General features: G+C 36.5%; 2 protein-coding genes across 5 annotated transcripts in view; both read right to left on the reverse strand.

Annotated features, from left to right (window-relative positions):
- The window catches only part of LOC102036257 (solute carrier family 15 member 1-like), a 3708-nt gene extending 3154 nt beyond the window's left edge, over positions 1–554 (reverse strand). The window contains exon 1 of the mRNA XM_005424138.1: positions 511–554. Coding sequence (XP_005424195.1) covers positions 511–554 — 44 coding nt within the window. The remainder of the gene's footprint in view (positions 1–510) is intronic.
- Positions 555–5784: 5230 nt separating this feature from the next.
- Positions 5785–16492, reverse strand: part of DOCK9 (dedicator of cytokinesis 9) — a 96168-nt gene continuing 85460 nt past the window's right edge. For 3 of the 4 annotated variants that reach the window (XM_005424120.2, XM_031059535.1, XM_031059534.1), the window contains exons 46-53: positions 15154–15276; positions 14689–14802; positions 13052–13198; positions 12024–12234; positions 11099–11289; positions 9812–9912; positions 9485–9623; positions 5785–7008 (exon numbers count right to left, since the gene is read on the reverse strand). In XM_005424120.2, the coding sequence (XP_005424177.1) occupies positions 6886–7008; positions 9485–9623; positions 9812–9912; positions 11099–11289; positions 12024–12234; positions 13052–13198; positions 14689–14802; positions 15154–15276 (1149 nt within the window). In that variant the 3' untranslated portion in view covers positions 5785–6885. Of the gene's footprint in view, positions 7009–9484; positions 9624–9811; positions 9913–11098; positions 11290–12023; positions 12235–13051; positions 13199–13994; positions 14031–14428; positions 14435–14688; positions 14803–15153; positions 15277–16492 lie in introns of all 4 variants that reach the window. The other variant, XM_031059536.1, reaches the window with a different exon arrangement.

Consider the following 16492-nt stretch of genomic DNA (forward strand, 5'->3'; position numbering starts at 1 on the left):
CTTGGCAAGCAGCTCAGCTCTTTAAGTGAGATCAGCTCTTTGGTGAATTCAGCTCTTTAGTGATTCCAGCTCTTTGCTTGCTGAGTGCCTTGGCAGACGCAGGGATGAGAGAGGAGAAGGGCTGTATGAGGTTCCACAGATGTGTCTTTATTGGCAACCTCTGCGAAGGGTGACAGTGACAGCTGTTCTGCCAAACTGGGTAGAGGCAGGGGTTCACATAGAGTATGTGGGTTTTGGGAAACAGTCCAATAGTAAGGGTCAAGGTGGATATGATCTATGGTCATACAGAGAGATAACGAGGGTGTGAGGTGGAAGAGGGGTTTCTTGGTCCAGCCATCATGACTAGGCATTTCTCATCTTAGGCAACTGACTGCCAGGGAGGCCTTGCAGGCCCCGTGCCTGCTACAATGCTCAATTATAAACTCTTGGACCCTCCTACCTTGCCCGTGGGATTCCTTCAAGTAGCCAAAATTAGCTCTCCTTGAAGTCCAGGGCTGTAATCCTACTTACTGTCCTGCTCCTTCCACAAAGGATTCTATACTCCACCATCTCATGGTCACCATAACCAAGACTACTACCGGCTCTCCTATCCAAAACCTGTCCTTCTTTCTTAGTTCAAGGTCCAGCAGGACAGATCCTTAATGACTCTTCCACCACCCGTGTCCAAAAGTTACCATCAGTGCCCTGCAGGAACCTCCCAGGCTGTGTGTTCCTGCTGTAATGATCCTCCCACAGGAGGGATCGTTCCAAATATTCTCAGTTAAAGGTTGTAGCTTGGTCTGTAAGATTGTTTCCTTGCATCTCCTAGGAAGGAAGAATACAATCATTTCAGAGGGGCTGGTGAGGTGAATCCATAACATGGAATAATTGATAACAACTATTCATTATTTAAGGATGAACAACCTGAGTTGAGATTGAAGTATTTTAAAGAAAATGAGGGCAAATTACTATCTGTTCAGATTACATGTTATTTATAAATATTATTAGATATTTTTGACTAATTTTTTTTAGATTGGAAGAATTGTAATAAGGAAAAAGAATTTGCAGGGGTGTGCAGCTCATCATGGAATAGTCAGTATTGCAACATTCATGGAGTTCTGAGAGTTATGGAATGAACAATGAATTGAACAGTTTTGCTGAACTAAGGTCCTTTCCTTGCAGTTTTCTGTACATGCTTGGGAATGTCTTGTTTCTTCCTTTTACAGTCCACACCACTGACAAAAACCCTGATAAAACACTGATAAAAGGGTACTCACCAGCTCTATGAGAAGTTTCACTTCTATCTTGGTACTAACAATGCTGACTGGAAAAAAATTATGCAGTCGCCTTCTTTTCAGACTTCTTCCAGGCTTCAGAATACTCTTCTTTCCCCCCCCCCCCAAACATGAAATGTTAACTCAAAGTTACTTATTCAGTGGCTATCAGAATTTTCTGGTATTAAGTCTGATAACTGTTCTAGGCTGGTAGGCATCTGCTTTCCCTCATACACTTGGAAAAAAATCTGATGTGTTACTTCAATTAATTTGAAAACTATATTTGTATAAAGCTGCTTAAATCTTATACCAATTCTTAAAATATTAAATTGAAACAAAACTAATGTAAAAGATTTTTTATTTTGGAAGATGAGTGTGCTTTGAAGGCCTCAGCTGCAGTTCTGCCAACTATGGTCACAATTTTCATGTTCCCCATCTTAATTTGTCACATCAAACTTCCACATTTTTGGGAGTCAGATATCAGAGTGATAAACATGAACAGATTATACAGCACTAGCTACAAAAATCACTATCCCAAGAAGCTCCACTTGCTGTTCAGGTATTTGCTGTCAATGAATCTTACAGGACAGAGGGAGGCACACACACAAAAAAAGATGTTCTAAGGATTCATAGCAAAAGGGTTATTTACCTATTCCCTTCAGCCTCCTTTTTTTGTCTTTCCAGCTAATCCTTCATAGCACAACCAAAACAGCAAAACAGAACCACACAGCTAGAAAGCTCTCAGTGCTTTTTTCATCATTTACAACATGTAGTAATAAAACAAGGTGTAGTATTTACAAGGTATTTTACAATACCGTGTAATATCAATCACACCCTGTTTTTGCAGGAAAAAAAAAAGTGGCAGGTTTTGCATTGAGAGAAGAAATTACAAAACTCCTTCCTAAGCAGAAAATACCAGCAAAAAAAGCCCCAATATCTACTACAGTTAACTTGAAAAGGATATACTGCCTAGTCTCTGGATATAGTTTTAATTCTTTATTTGTGTTGAGACCAAAACGTATTTAGAGTCTAAAAGATTCTAAATAACTCATATATTCACTATAATACTTAAAAAAGGAAAAAAACGCACCATCAAAATATTTTAAAGATATTAAAACGGTCACTTTCAAAATATCATAAAAACAATTGAATTTTTTCATTATCTGCCAAAGCTTTCTTTTTTTCTTCCTGCAGGAAGCTCCAGGACTCCCACTCTGAATACAGTTAAATACAGAATTTTTCTGTTCATGAAAAACCAGCAGTCTTCATAAATTTTAACAGCTAACCTTCATGACAGACAGTGACTCAGGTGTCTCCTTTGTACTGAAGTTTTGTCATAAAGAAATCAAAGATAACAGAAACTGGATATAAGAAAAAACCTTGCCTGCCTTACCACCTAGACTAGGTGCTTTCATTAAGAGCCAGGTCCATCCAAAGACACAGTTTTATTTGAAATAACTATATTCCAACTTAAATACTTATTCTTAATACTTATTTTATTTCTACTTAAATACTATTTAAAACAATATTTATAACATTTTTGTTAAGTTTCATTTACTGCTTACCATGTCCATCCTCAGACCCAACTGCAAAGATCCCCTTTACCTATTACAAGTTGCTGTTGTGTATCAAACTCTGGCAACAGGAAAACAGAGCCCGCTCAGCAATTTGAAAAAAGATTTTTGAAGAGTATGAATTGGAAAGGTCCAGTTTCATTTGTCCCTACACCTCCTCAACTTTACAGTCCTTAAGCCCCCTCATTCCTGTGGCTTGGCTTCCTGCTCCCTGCAGGGCATGACAGACTGGTCAGCACAGAGTGATGCAGTCGAGTGGAGGGGTCTCTGCTTTGGCCAGGGTCTGTTTGTATGTCCCCAGAGCCACAGATCCTTTGGCCAGTGTCTGTTTGTATGTCCACAGATCCACAGACCCTCTCCTCCCCTCGAGGTTCCCAGGCAGGGCTTGGTAGCCAACTGTCAGCCCTGGCAGTGTGCTAAGCTGTGTTTCTGCCATAGCCAGGACATCCTTTTTTATCAAATATTTGATCACCTCAATATCCTGCACTTGTTCTGTGGTGAAGTCCCCGACTGCCAGAGGTGACCATCCTTGTCACCTGCCTGTATTCTCCCACATGCCTTGCTACCCATGACCATACTGCCTCGGGACATACCCCTATGTGATATTCTTGAATTAAACTTAGGAAAAGCTGGAAAAATATACTTGAAACATGCCAGTAGGAATATCTTAGTTACCAAAGGGTATCCAAGATACTGAAGAGTTATTGTAGAAAGGGAGAAAACATCTACCCCACAAGAAAAGAAGGGGAAGGCGCCATTCTTTCTTTCATCCACCAAGTGGTTCTTGGAAAAGGGAAAATGTCTAATTTCATTATCCTCATGAGATGGTTCCCAAAGTGCAGGGAGGGCAACAATGCAGGGCCCAAATACCAGTTTAGGTTCAAGGCCAACTCTTTTATCATAGTTTTCCCAAGCACAACACAACCAAATGACACCCTGCAAATTCAGCCTTTAACAAGCTCTCAAATTTGATGTACAGGAAAAAAAAATAGGGAGCATGGCAGTGATTTAGATAAACTAATACTGTGAACAAGTAAATCAACACTATGACCAACAACTGTCAAACTGATAATAATTATCAGTCCCTTCTATAACACACTGTGGTCAAATCTGTTATCTCAACACTGACACTGGGTGCCAAAACAGGACTGTTGTGATTCAACTTCATCCAGCTGCTCGCTCAATCCTCTGCAGCAGGATAGGGGACATAATCAGAAGGGTAAAAGTGCGAATATTTGTTGGTCCAGATAAAGACAGTTTAATACGTAAAAAAACCAAAACAAAACCAAGAAAAACAAATTATGCAAAAAACCCTCAATTGCTTCCCAGCAGCTAACCAATGCCAGCCACTCCCTGAAGAAGTGCTGCTCTGGCAAACTATTTCTGCAGTTTTTATTGCTGCACATGACACCTATATGGTACAGGACAATCCTGTGCTCAGTTGGGGTCAGCTGTTCTGGCTGTGTCCCCTCCTCCCTCCTTGTGCACCCCTCAGCTCCTTGTGCACCCTCAGCCTGATCACTGGTGGGGTGAGAGGCAGAAAAAGCCTCGACTCTCTGCAAGCACTGCTCAGCAACAGCTGAAACATCCCTGAGTTATCAATGCTGTTTGCAGTACAAATCCAAAACACAGCCCCATACCAGCTGCTGTGAAGAAAATTAATCAAAAACCTGCACAGAGCCCAAGTCTTTATAAATAAATTAACCCACACTGGATAATTAATTTACATGCTACAGAAGTAACAACAGAGAAGGGTACAGGTAGTACAGAAGGAATTATTCAGGAGGAAAATGCCCACATTTATTACTATGTATAAAGCTTAAACAGTAGAGGGTGTGTTCCCTCATAGAAACACATCACAAGAGATTAAGTCTATAGACATGTCATTTATGTGTTAATCATTAATGATTTAAATGATTTAAGCCTGTGTAAACCTACAGCAATGTCAACTACAGTTTGCTGATTTTCATAGGCCAAGGTTCAGCAAAGCAGTTACACATATATTTGGATGTATATGTGCCTCTGTGTGTGCATCTATCTATCTATCTATCTATCTATACACACACATACATACATGCACACACACATACACAGATACATATTAACTTCTGAATACATACTACATTTATAGGTTGCTTGTCAGATGCATCTTAACCCAAGTGAGGTCTCAGTGCAAAAGGGAAACTGTCAGTTCTGCTCCCAAGACAAAGTGGAAAAAGTCAGAAAAAATGAGGCAATTAAAAGAAGCCATCGTGATACACACAATAGCTCTTAATACATGGATACAAAAGTCTTCCTGAGTGGCAAAACAGATTTACAGGATATATTCTATATTCTCCCAATAATGAAACACCTTTTGAGGTAGGTGTTCCTACACCTATTTCCACAGATGAACAGAAGTGTGAAGCATTTAGGGCAGAGGAGAAGAAAATGCCTCTTACAGCATTGTGAGTTCACTGTCTAGAAGTGTATGATTTTTTTTCCTCTTGAGGGAAAGAATTTTAAACAATGAGAAATTTTGTTTCAGAAACATAGAGAAAGCAGAGTATATGCAGCATTTCACTGCCAAGATGAGCTGCTTTAGAAAAAACCTTTGATGACTAATGGCAACATATGTGTTTCACACTGTTGAAAATGACAGCAAACCTTATGTCCTAAATAAAAGATGATTTCTACTGTCATGTGATGAGAAGTTTTGAAGACTTCCTAATATTAACGGTTTTGGTGAATAACAACCTGTAGTTACAGTAACATGGTACTAGAGTCAAATGCAAGGGACTCAAAACTGATGTCTCAACTAATAATTTAATTGCTTTTACTGACAAGGAATATGAAATAAGACCTACAAGTGTCTGCATCTCATATGCAGGATGCAAAAAGGCATTTTTTAAATTCAAGCTTTCATTTTTCCCAAATGTCAGGGTGAATCTAAAACAAAAAAACGCAGCACACAGTGAGAAAAGTAACTACCTTTTTTCTTTTAATATAGATGTAGTACAGAATGTTTAATTACAGCAGGACAGTGCTTCCAGTTAAATAAAATTAAAAACCTTTATTTTCCCCAAATATAAAATTACTAAATTAATGTCTTAAAAGAATAAGAATATGGAAAAAGCTTTAAATTATACCACCATTTACCACAGTAACCATGATTACCAATTACATACTCCATTGCTTTGGCAAAAAAGGGTTTTTTTTAATAACTGCATATAAACCTAACATAGCAAAGACTGTATACATCTTTATATTGCACTTATTTATATACAGGGATATATGAACTGTAAAGTCTGCATATACTTGGAATGAGAAAATTTTCAAAAGAAACTGAAAGCAGAATGGTAAGAGCAGGTATGCATATTAAAAAAATGCTTAGAAATGTAATACATTTATGTACAGACTGTACGGACTGTATTAACAAACAATATGTACATAACAATTTACTACTATTGATATTTTAGTATAACTCAGTGTTCATTAATACAGACCTTTGGTTGTATTTAGTTGTTCAGTAAGATCTAAGCTCACATATCTCCAAAATGCAACAAGGTATAAAATAAAGCACAACAATTTGCCAAATGGTACAAAAACTACTATTGTCAGTTCCATTAAACCCCAAAAACTAGTGTCTCTGTCTAGCCCCAAAATAGTTCTTGTACTTGGAATCTCTATGTGCCATACACAAAAAGAACACCTGAATGTTACATATCTGCAAAATTACATCCCACAACACTTTTTTTGTAATGTGCAATTCATCTTAATAATACTTTCTAATGAAAAACAGAAGCTAACTTCATAATTTTCCAACACGCACTTCTGCAATGACATTGTGAACAATTTTAAATTTTACCAGCAAGATTAAAAAATATGTATGTGTGCCTCCCTTACTCTAAAAGACTATTACCAGTAACTGCTATTTGCTAAGTGTGCTCAGACATTCATATGAACTACGCAGTTTGCATGTGCCCAACATTTAGCTTCAAGGTCATCCTGAGTTTGCACACAAAGAAGCAAGTCCACAAACTTCAAAAGAAACAAACATACTTTCCTTTACAAAACAATCATGCAACTGAAGAAGAACTGGGCATCCCGTGAACTGTTGTGCTTGTCGGAGTTCCACTTATGGCGTTGAAAATGTGCAGCGAGTTGGGCATGACACTGGCCTTTTCTTCCACTGGAGTAATCTTAAAATGAAAGACATGTATTTACCAAAATGTTTCAAAATGTATTATTTATGTATTTATTTTTTTGTTTCAAAATGGCACAGGCATGTCTAGAACAGCTAACCAATTTCTTGATGTGCTGCTCATTGACTCAACCTCCCAGTACTTTTTCAACTGCACAAAACTTTTTGGAAATGGTTATTCTTTTCAGCCATCTCCTAGATTGAGGAGAAGTTAATTCTCCAATATCAGTTCTCCTAACTCAGACATTACACTGTCCTCTGCAGAGGGTGCTTGGACAGTTTCTATCATTCCTCCTGTTAACTTTCAAAAGGAGTTTCATAGTGACAACAAGCTAACTTTTTGCCCCTTTTTGGTTTTCCTTTTTTTGACTTAGAGGTATGATTTGAGCATTTCTCACAAAAAGCTATCGAAACACTGCAAAGATTTCATTCTCAACAGCTATAAACAAATTAATGCTAAAATTAGAAATACCATAAAAAAGGAATTATATAAAGATTAGACAAACTAATAGAACAGAAGTAGAGAAAACTAATTACCATCCCATCTGATCATATTGGCAAGCAGCAGAGGAGAAAAAAAAAATCTGTTAAGATTCTTTTATGCATTTTTTAACAAATTTTTTGCAGTTGTTAAGACCTTGTATGGTTACATTACAGCTAATAGTTTATTCAATGATGGAAAGCTCTTTTTCCCAAAACAGCAATAGGCAGATACATAAAGGAGACATTTAAAAAGATTTAAGTGAAGACCTTCATGTTTCTAAGCCTTCAGGGGAATTATCAGTCTAATTGAAAAAAACCCAAAACCCTAAAGCAAAACCACCAACAACATGGCATGTTTTAATTATGTACAACTAATTACATTTGTATAAGAACACAGTAGTAGGCTTATAGAATATATTACTGCAGTCAGTGCTGTACTTTCATATTCTGTTCACAGTATCTTAAGGATATCAGTTGTTTGTCTAAATGTAAACCAAGAGAAGTAGGAGCAATGTGATTTACACCTGAAGTTTCAGGACATGCTTTTTCTTATCACCAATCTTTGGAAACTCACACACATCAGCATTTTTTAAGCATCTACATCTTCCACTGAGTTCAAAGTAGTTTTTCTTCTGTACAAATTTTCATTATATTCTTTTATTTTTTTTTTTTTATGCCAGGGAAATGCTAATCTTGCATTTATCATTAAATTCTTTGACCAAAACACTTGCCTCTCCTTTCCAAAGGGGTATTCTGTATTGCTGTCTAATTCTCTCATGTACCTTGTTCATCTCAATCAGCTTTCCAATCCGTTATCCTCCATTCCGAATCCTCCTCTGCTTATCAATAAATCACATTGAAATATAGTCCAACCGTCCCACTGCTGCTAGCTAAGCAAATTCTTTCTCTGTTCCACAAATCTTTCAAAACTGTTTTCTTCTACTACTGTTTTTTATTAAGAAAACATATCCAACCACATAATTCTGGAATAGTATCACTTCCTATAAATTTTGCTTCACAATGTCTTCTATTGATGGTAGTTAAAAGAGTTATGTCATAAGCTCTTCTCTGCGACAGGATATCAAAATAGGTGAAGGAAAATAAAGCCAATGTGCTTCATCACAATTATATAATATCACAGAGCTACTCAGAACACTGTCCTGAGGAACCACATTGGGAAATAATGAAAAGCAAGACAGCATGTGAAGTGAGCTTTAGAGAAGTGGCACATTTTTGAACAGAAAAAAAGTTCCCCTAGAAGTTTTGGGTACCATCTAAGCAAAGGTTGAATAAAGGGAAATCTCTCTTAAGAATCACAAACCACTCTATGTTTCTGGAAAAAGGTTATAAAAGTAACAGTGGATGAAAGAAAACAGGGCTGAAGTGATGAATATGATGAATAAAAATGTCAAGCACACAGGGATCAAGCACTGAACTTCAGCTCTTCCTGTCCTCCTGGAAATAATATCTTTTCCTTTGAACTCATGAGATATTTCTACCATGGGACCCAGATGCAAAGGCTGAGTGGTACATCTCACGCCACAAAAGTTCTGGTTTTCCTTCCCCACATATTTCTAGCTTGTCAGTATTGGACTTCCCTCAAGAAAATGTATTGGAATACCTCTTGAAAGACATTTAACTCTTTGTTGCAAAAGCCACTATTTATATCTCCAAAACTGAAGAAGAAAGGGCTAAACTTGCAGATCATATATATTAATTTCATTACATTTGTTTTATCTTTATTGTAGTCTTCCTTGCCTACAAAAAACAGGCTGGGAATACACAAGCAAATAAAAAAATAAAACCAGGCTGTGAAATACACAAGCAAAAAAAAATGAAGGTCCACCATTTAATGACAGGCTTATACTCCCATAGAAATAAAAAAAAGAAACAACCCTTTTGTGTAAAGCATCCCATACATTTCCCCTACTCTTTTCACATTATTGTTACATTCTGAATGATAGTATGCATAATTTAATTTCAGCACATACTTGTTCATGCATTATTTCAGAAAGCTCTTTTGCCATTTCTCTGTAGTTTGCTTTCATTTCTTCTTGATATTCCAGCTGATCTTCTTTTATCAGTCGTTCATTTACACCCAGAGCATGCCCACAGGCTTCAACAAATTGCCTGATTTGGAGAAAATAAGAAAGTCCTCAAACAGAAATCCAAATTATTGATTTAGAATGTCAGCCTAAAGTATGTTATTAATGAATCAAACCCTTTAAAAGTTGAAAGTTTCAAAAAGAATTTTTATGAGTCTTGGGAAAAAGGTCCATTTTTTTTTCCCTCTCCCCCATCCCCAAGAAATCCCATACCTAAAAACTTCTTTTAGGAGCTTTACTTTATTGTCTGGATATCTTTTGGTGTTAGTGTCATCTAAGAAAGCTCTTGCATATGCTAATGGACCAGCATTAACCTAAAAAGGACAAGAATTTAAAAATAGTTAGATATCTTACATACTGTCTTAGCAATAACAAGTGCTACAGGCATTTATTCCATTTGATTTTCCTATGAGAATACATTGATTTCAAAAAAGCTGGACTTAGAAAACAAGAAAACTGCTAAAGATGGAGCATTAAAGCAGGAGAGGTCTCTCCAGTGCTATAAACCTGTCCTGGCACAAAGAAACCACTTCAATGATGCGGCCAAGTAACTGCAGATATTGCCAATCTGTCATCTCTGTAATGAAATGAGGGTGGGAAAATGAGCTAACCTCCTACTGTTTGGTCTGTGTATCTATTGAAAACAGATTTCCAAGCTGAGAATTCTGCAAAAATCTGCAGAAGTTTTACTGTGCTCTTAAGGCAGCTACAGCAGAAGTGGTTTCAGTGACTTATGACTCATCCTTATTATTCCTTCATATTATCAACAAGAGTCTCTCCCTTCTCATCCCATAATACTAGCTTACAACTTACTGATTCTGGAACCTTGGTTTGGTTTTTTTTCCCTTTTCTGCTGAATGAGACAGCTGGTCATATCAGATGACTGTGTTAACAGTTCCTTTGTTTCCAATCAATTTGAAATAATAGAGCAGCACATTTGTCACTGCATTTTTTGAAGATCCTTTCCATACTGACTTGTACATGCTACACCTGCTTTTCAGGTACTCATTCTGGTGAATCTGATGGCTTCTTTTTACATTCCACTTCCTGCCTGCCTTAGGCAAAAAGGCATGCACAATGAGGTTTTCTATGGTTATCTTCTTCCTATATGTTATCACTCACTCTTTATCTCCATAGGGTTCGTACAAAAATGTCCTAGACCTACTGTGGGCAGACCTACAGCTAGGCAAAATATGCTAATTTATCTTCAGGTTCATCTATTATCTTCTAGCAGTTTCAGCTTTACACCAAAACCTGGTGGGGCTTGAAATGCAACATATTCCAGAGATGAATCTTAATTCTTTTGTGCAACTGTCTCTGATCAGTTGTTTATATTAAATACTTTTATTTCTTTTCCTATTCATGAAATAACTGCAGACGGTGAGCATATTTCTAATTTAGGACACTCTTGAACGTGCAGAATAGAAACCAATTCTAAAATGCTACTTATATAATTTTTCAAGGACAGAAGCAAATGAAACTGCACGACAAAGCTCTTACCTGAACACTGACACTTCCCTGTAGCTTCAGCTGCAATTTGATCATATCAACTTCAGCTGAAGAGCAAAGCTGCCTAAGCTCTGCAACTTTTTTACTCATTTCATCAATGGCTACTTCAATGGGGTTTAAATCAGTGTGGTGCTGGTACATTACTGGAATGCGCTTTTTCACATATGGAAAGCAATGTATGGCTGTGGACAGAAACAAGTTTAACACAGTCAGGAAAAGATTTTTTAATAACATATGCTTTGAGAGAATCTTATGCTAAAATCTCATTTTTATGTAATCAGCTGCCCAATTTAATAACTTATATAATTAGAAATATTACCAAATGGACGGGGAAGCAAGACACTGAAATGTAAATATGCACAGTGTTACAAGCATTACAGCAAAGAAAGATCACTGTCACTACTGCCACTAATAACCACCAAGAAATAAACAACTGGAACTTAATTTATAGGAGAACTCTGAAAAGAATTGCTTAACATTCACAAATCTCAAAGAAGACAAGAATCAAAAATAGCAAAGCTGTATTTTCTATTTCCTCACAAGTACTGGCTATGGACAGCTATAAAGTCACTTTTTATTACAAAATGACTTTGTTATTATAAAGTCACTTATTTGTTTTCACAACTATATTAATACAGAAACTCATACTTAACAGAGACAAAACACAAAATAGTCTTTTTCTAAGAAAAAGTCCAGATTCAGAATTCTGAAAGCTTAAAGAAAAGGAGATAATAATTTTGAGGATTCCTCACTGAAGAAATCAACCTGAAAGATCTAGTTGTGGCCAAAAATATGAAAAGGATTTTAGCTGATAGCTATAAAGCACTTAGTTAGGTGAAATGAAAAAACCCATACAGAACAAAATTAGACCATTTGAACTAATGGTTCCAGTGAAAGCATTCCATTCCATCAGTACCTGTCAAAATAGTCCTTCGCTTACACTGCTCTTCTACCCCTCCTTGTCTTTTACCACCTTGAGTAAAAGGCATCTCAAACATGAAGCGACGTATGTTATGAGTCCTTTCAAAGTCTGTTTTTCTTTCCTGCAGCTCCTTTTCTTCAAAGTATGGAATTACATGTGTAACTTGAATATATGCATATTTTGAATCTAAATCCTTAGGATTTACCTTAAAAACAGGACCAAAAAAAAAAAAATCAATGGCTACATTGTGAATAAAGTGGATCTAATAGTAGTCACACAACTTCCAGAAATTAAATTTGGTCTCTTAACCTCTAAATTATTGAAAACATGGGAAATGTTCATGCTTTTACAGGGGTTTCCTGTATTCAGTTTTTAACTATTAGGAAGAAAGACAGCCAGATGCATTACAGCACACTGTGGATTTTTTTGTTTGTTTGATTTTTGGAGGTTTTTAACCACTTGTGATTATGAAACCCAGCCCTTTCATCAAGTCTTCCTCTCCTTTTAAAGTTCAAATATTGAAATGCCCACCATTGCTGCACTTTAAGGCCAAAATGCAAAGACATTTTTGAGTTAAGGATTCAAAAGTATCCTTACCAAGGAACAAAAAGAGCCATGACATTATACTAAGAGGAAATCACCATAAAGTCTAAGGATGAGGAGAAAATCACCATATAGTCTAAGGCTGAGGCGTAGAAAAGAGAAGATCTTCCAAACAATGACTGTGCATGAATGGGCAAGAAATATAGCTGAAGTTAACACAGAATATGATCATAATCCAAATTTGTTCTAAGATACAATTACTGTTTTGAGAGGTAACACTACAGAAATTAAGCTTTTTGGTTGCTCTAAAAGGCATACTTAGTAGGAGATAATATTCCTCTCATGCCTTTCCAACAGCAGAGCTTTCAGATGCAGATGCTTGTGTGCTGAATGAGTAACAGCCAGTGATCCCACAGCATTTCAAGTAAACTAGTGAAAGCAGTATATTACAATCTTTTTAGAGAGAATAAAGATCATACTTTGCCAGAATCCTGAATCATTTTGACATTTTCAGCTCCAAATTTGTCAGAGTAGAGTTTCTGGAGTCTTTGGGAAATTTCTGAAAGAGGTGTAAGTTTAGGCTCTTTATAGATATATTCCTTTCCATCTTCATCCTCAAAGAAACCCTGTAAAAAATAAAGTAATCAAAATCTTGGGGAATAAAACATAAGGGAAATTACTAAGATGGAAATAGTGTGTGTGGTTCAAAGGAAATATAAACATTTAACATTAGTATTCAAGCAAACATAAATAGACAGAAATTAAAATCTAAGTAAAAAGATTTTCTAAGAGAATAAAAAAACAACAGAAAAATGTAATTCTCTACTACAACATGAGCGAAAGATAATGGAAACACAGAGTTTAAATTTTACAAGTTTGTAGCAATTCTATGGTGTGACAAGCCTTTGAGATAAGTTTCCTTCACTTTTACTTAAAAGTGAACTTGCAGCACTGTTTCACTTGCCAAAATTGGTAGTCTTGCCCAACAGAACTATCTGTTTCACAAGTGACTATTTTGGTAGAAGTTTACATAAAAACAATCTGAAATTTTTCCTTAGGTAGTGATAAAAAATTAATTCCACAAGATGAAATATAATTATGCAAAGATCTTAATTTTATGATGTACTATTGGTATTTATTTCTTTATTTCATTACACACAGTACTGTTTTTAAAACCACACCTAAATGCACAACACATGGGAAGTGAAACAGTTTGTTGGTTTAAAACAACAAGCCATGTTGAGTTCATGTTTGAAACCAGAAAATAAATATTTTTGTCATAAATGAAACAGACAAAATAGAAAAGCACAACATATCATGTATAAACACAGGCTAGATTGACAAAAATACCCACACCAAACTAAGGTGAAATGCAGTAGTTGGTACTGCATTGCTTGCTTTGTAAGCAGTTACTGTAATTACCTCAACATCTGTCTCACTGTCTGTAAACTGGTATTGCTATAAAGTCATAAAAGACAACAGAATACATGTAAAATTATACTGCTCAGAGTATTTTACAATTCTCCATGCTCAGCTGGACAATTAAGCAACTGGGCTATGCATGTAGAGAGTGTTTTACTGGATACTGCGTGATACCATAGGGATACAGAGGCATTCTAGACACGGACCAGAGGATGTGAAGCTGCCCAATACACAGCCAGAACTTTGGTTTGAAGCATGCAATACTGATGCATAGAAAAGAGTGATCTGTTCTCTAAATGGAGCTTGATGTTACTTTTGGACTTGCAATGGCTATTAATGCATACCAATCTAAGAAGCAGCCTTGCAAACCACACCGTAGCACTACAGACATTAAGTCAATGCATTGCTAAAAACTGACATTACAGAAAACTTACCGCTGCCTTAAGGTAGTAAACAAAAGAAGAAAAAAGGGAAAAGGGCAAAAAAATTTACTGAGGAAAATCATAAGAATTTTACTGGAATTGATAAATGTTTTAAAAATCAATTACTGATGGTGTTTCTTTATTTCATACAGAACACATTCCTTGTCCTTTTTATGTCACGGTATCAATACAGATGATGAAAGAGTAAACCTTGTAAAATAAATTCAGGTTTTTCTTACTGCATAGAGCAGGCCAGTGAAAGAAACACTCACTTGTCCAAAGAATGCTACCCTGAAATAAGTCCCCAGAAGCCTCTTGCCTGTATGCATAACTTCAGTAACTTTACTGTATGCTCGATGAAGGGTGTCATATAAGTGAGCAAGCCTCTAAATGTAAAAGAAAACAATAATGAGGGAGAAGAACAAAGCACAACTTTCCTATCTTAAAATAATAAATTATGTCCTTGTAGCCAGTAACAACTGAAAACATTCTTTTATTGAATGGTAGTATTAGGTTTAGCACGTGTACCAGGATGACAATATGTAAGACTAATTTTCAATTATTTATATTTAAATAAAAAAATTAATTATTTAAAATTAAAACAAACATTTCAACACATTCAAATTTCAGTTACTATTTTAATACTCTTATTATGTGATGTCCAATATGCCATGCAGTTAGACTTGAAAATTCAGGATTTTTTTCTTGATCAAATTTACATTTGATGAATTAAGTACCTCAAAATCTCTCCGTTTTTCATAAATGGGAATTATAAGCTTATATATATCAGCAATGAGTTCATAGCGTTCTGCCTTCCAGAGTCCATCAGCACACTGCTCCAACAATTCCATCAGCACATCCTAGATTTGGATACACATTTGAAAGTGTAAAACAATTCAATACTCATCAAAAGCACAGCAAATAATTATACCAAAATTTTTCCAGGTAAGGGAAATCTTGCCTCAAAACAGAATTATGTACACTTTGTAATTTAAGTTATTGTGGCAATCCAAAAAAGCTAAAAGCAAACAAAACAAGACAGAATGGTCTGAGTGTACACACATACTCCTTGTATTTACAAACAGCATGTTGCTTTTAGATATTCTTGAAACTTCTTTGGACCTTCTACCACTCTTGCATCACAGTGGTGAAGCCAGAAGCTGCAAAAAACTCCTTTCATGCTTAGAAGCTACTCTATTCCACCTCCTCTACCACTTAGTCCTTTGGAAGAGGACTAAGTCAGCTTAAAGACATCATTAAGAAAATAAATTTTTAGCTGCAAGCACAGACTAAAAAATGGTACCCTTATCCATGTTGTGCAACAGACCTTAAAACATTTCCTCCTTTCCCCCAGTCATTATGGGGCTGTACAGACTCCTCAGTATCTCCATTCTCAGCAGCCAAGTGATGACAAGTGACAGACCAGTGTCACTGGTGGACCACAAGGGCTGTCCACCAACACTGGTTTATGACACAAGTCTTAATTCAGACACCAGAGGGCATCCAGATGTAGCAAAGTAAAATTTTGTTTAGAAAAGGAAAAGAACATGAAGAGCACAAATGGGAGAGCTGATAGGAAGGAGCAAAAGAACACAACATTTTTAGAGCCCCATGTCTCAATATTTATCTATTCTCATGGGAATAGTTCTTTTCCATATATGCAATGTGTTTCCCTTGACAGCTGTGAGCACAGCCTCTTGCTCTTCGTGGTGCTTTTCTTGGAAAAGTCTGATTCTGGACTGGACTTTTTCCAGTTTGTTGACACCTGTCTTGACTTTTGGGGGTCAGTGCTGGACACAAGGTTACAGATGGGGCTCCACAAATGCCAGCATAAAAGGGAAAAAAACTCCCTTCCCTCTGCTTCTTGAGTCAATCCTCTCAAACACAACACCGCCTGCATTGGATTTTGTTTCCACAAAGCCACATTGATGCTTCCCATTCAACAGGCACTCCACCAGAACTTCCAGGTCTTTCTGCAGAGCTGCTGCTTGGCCTGTACTGAGATTTTTTTTGCTGATTTTTTTTTTAAAGGTGCAAGGTTTTGCACTTGTCTTTGTACAGCCTTGAGAGGACACT

Source organism: Geospiza fortis, unplaced genomic scaffold, assembly GCF_000277835.1.
Source record: "Geospiza fortis unplaced genomic scaffold, GeoFor_1.0 scaffold84, whole genome shotgun sequence".
NCBI classification, from domain to species: Eukaryota; Metazoa; Chordata; class Aves; order Passeriformes; family Thraupidae; genus Geospiza; species Geospiza fortis.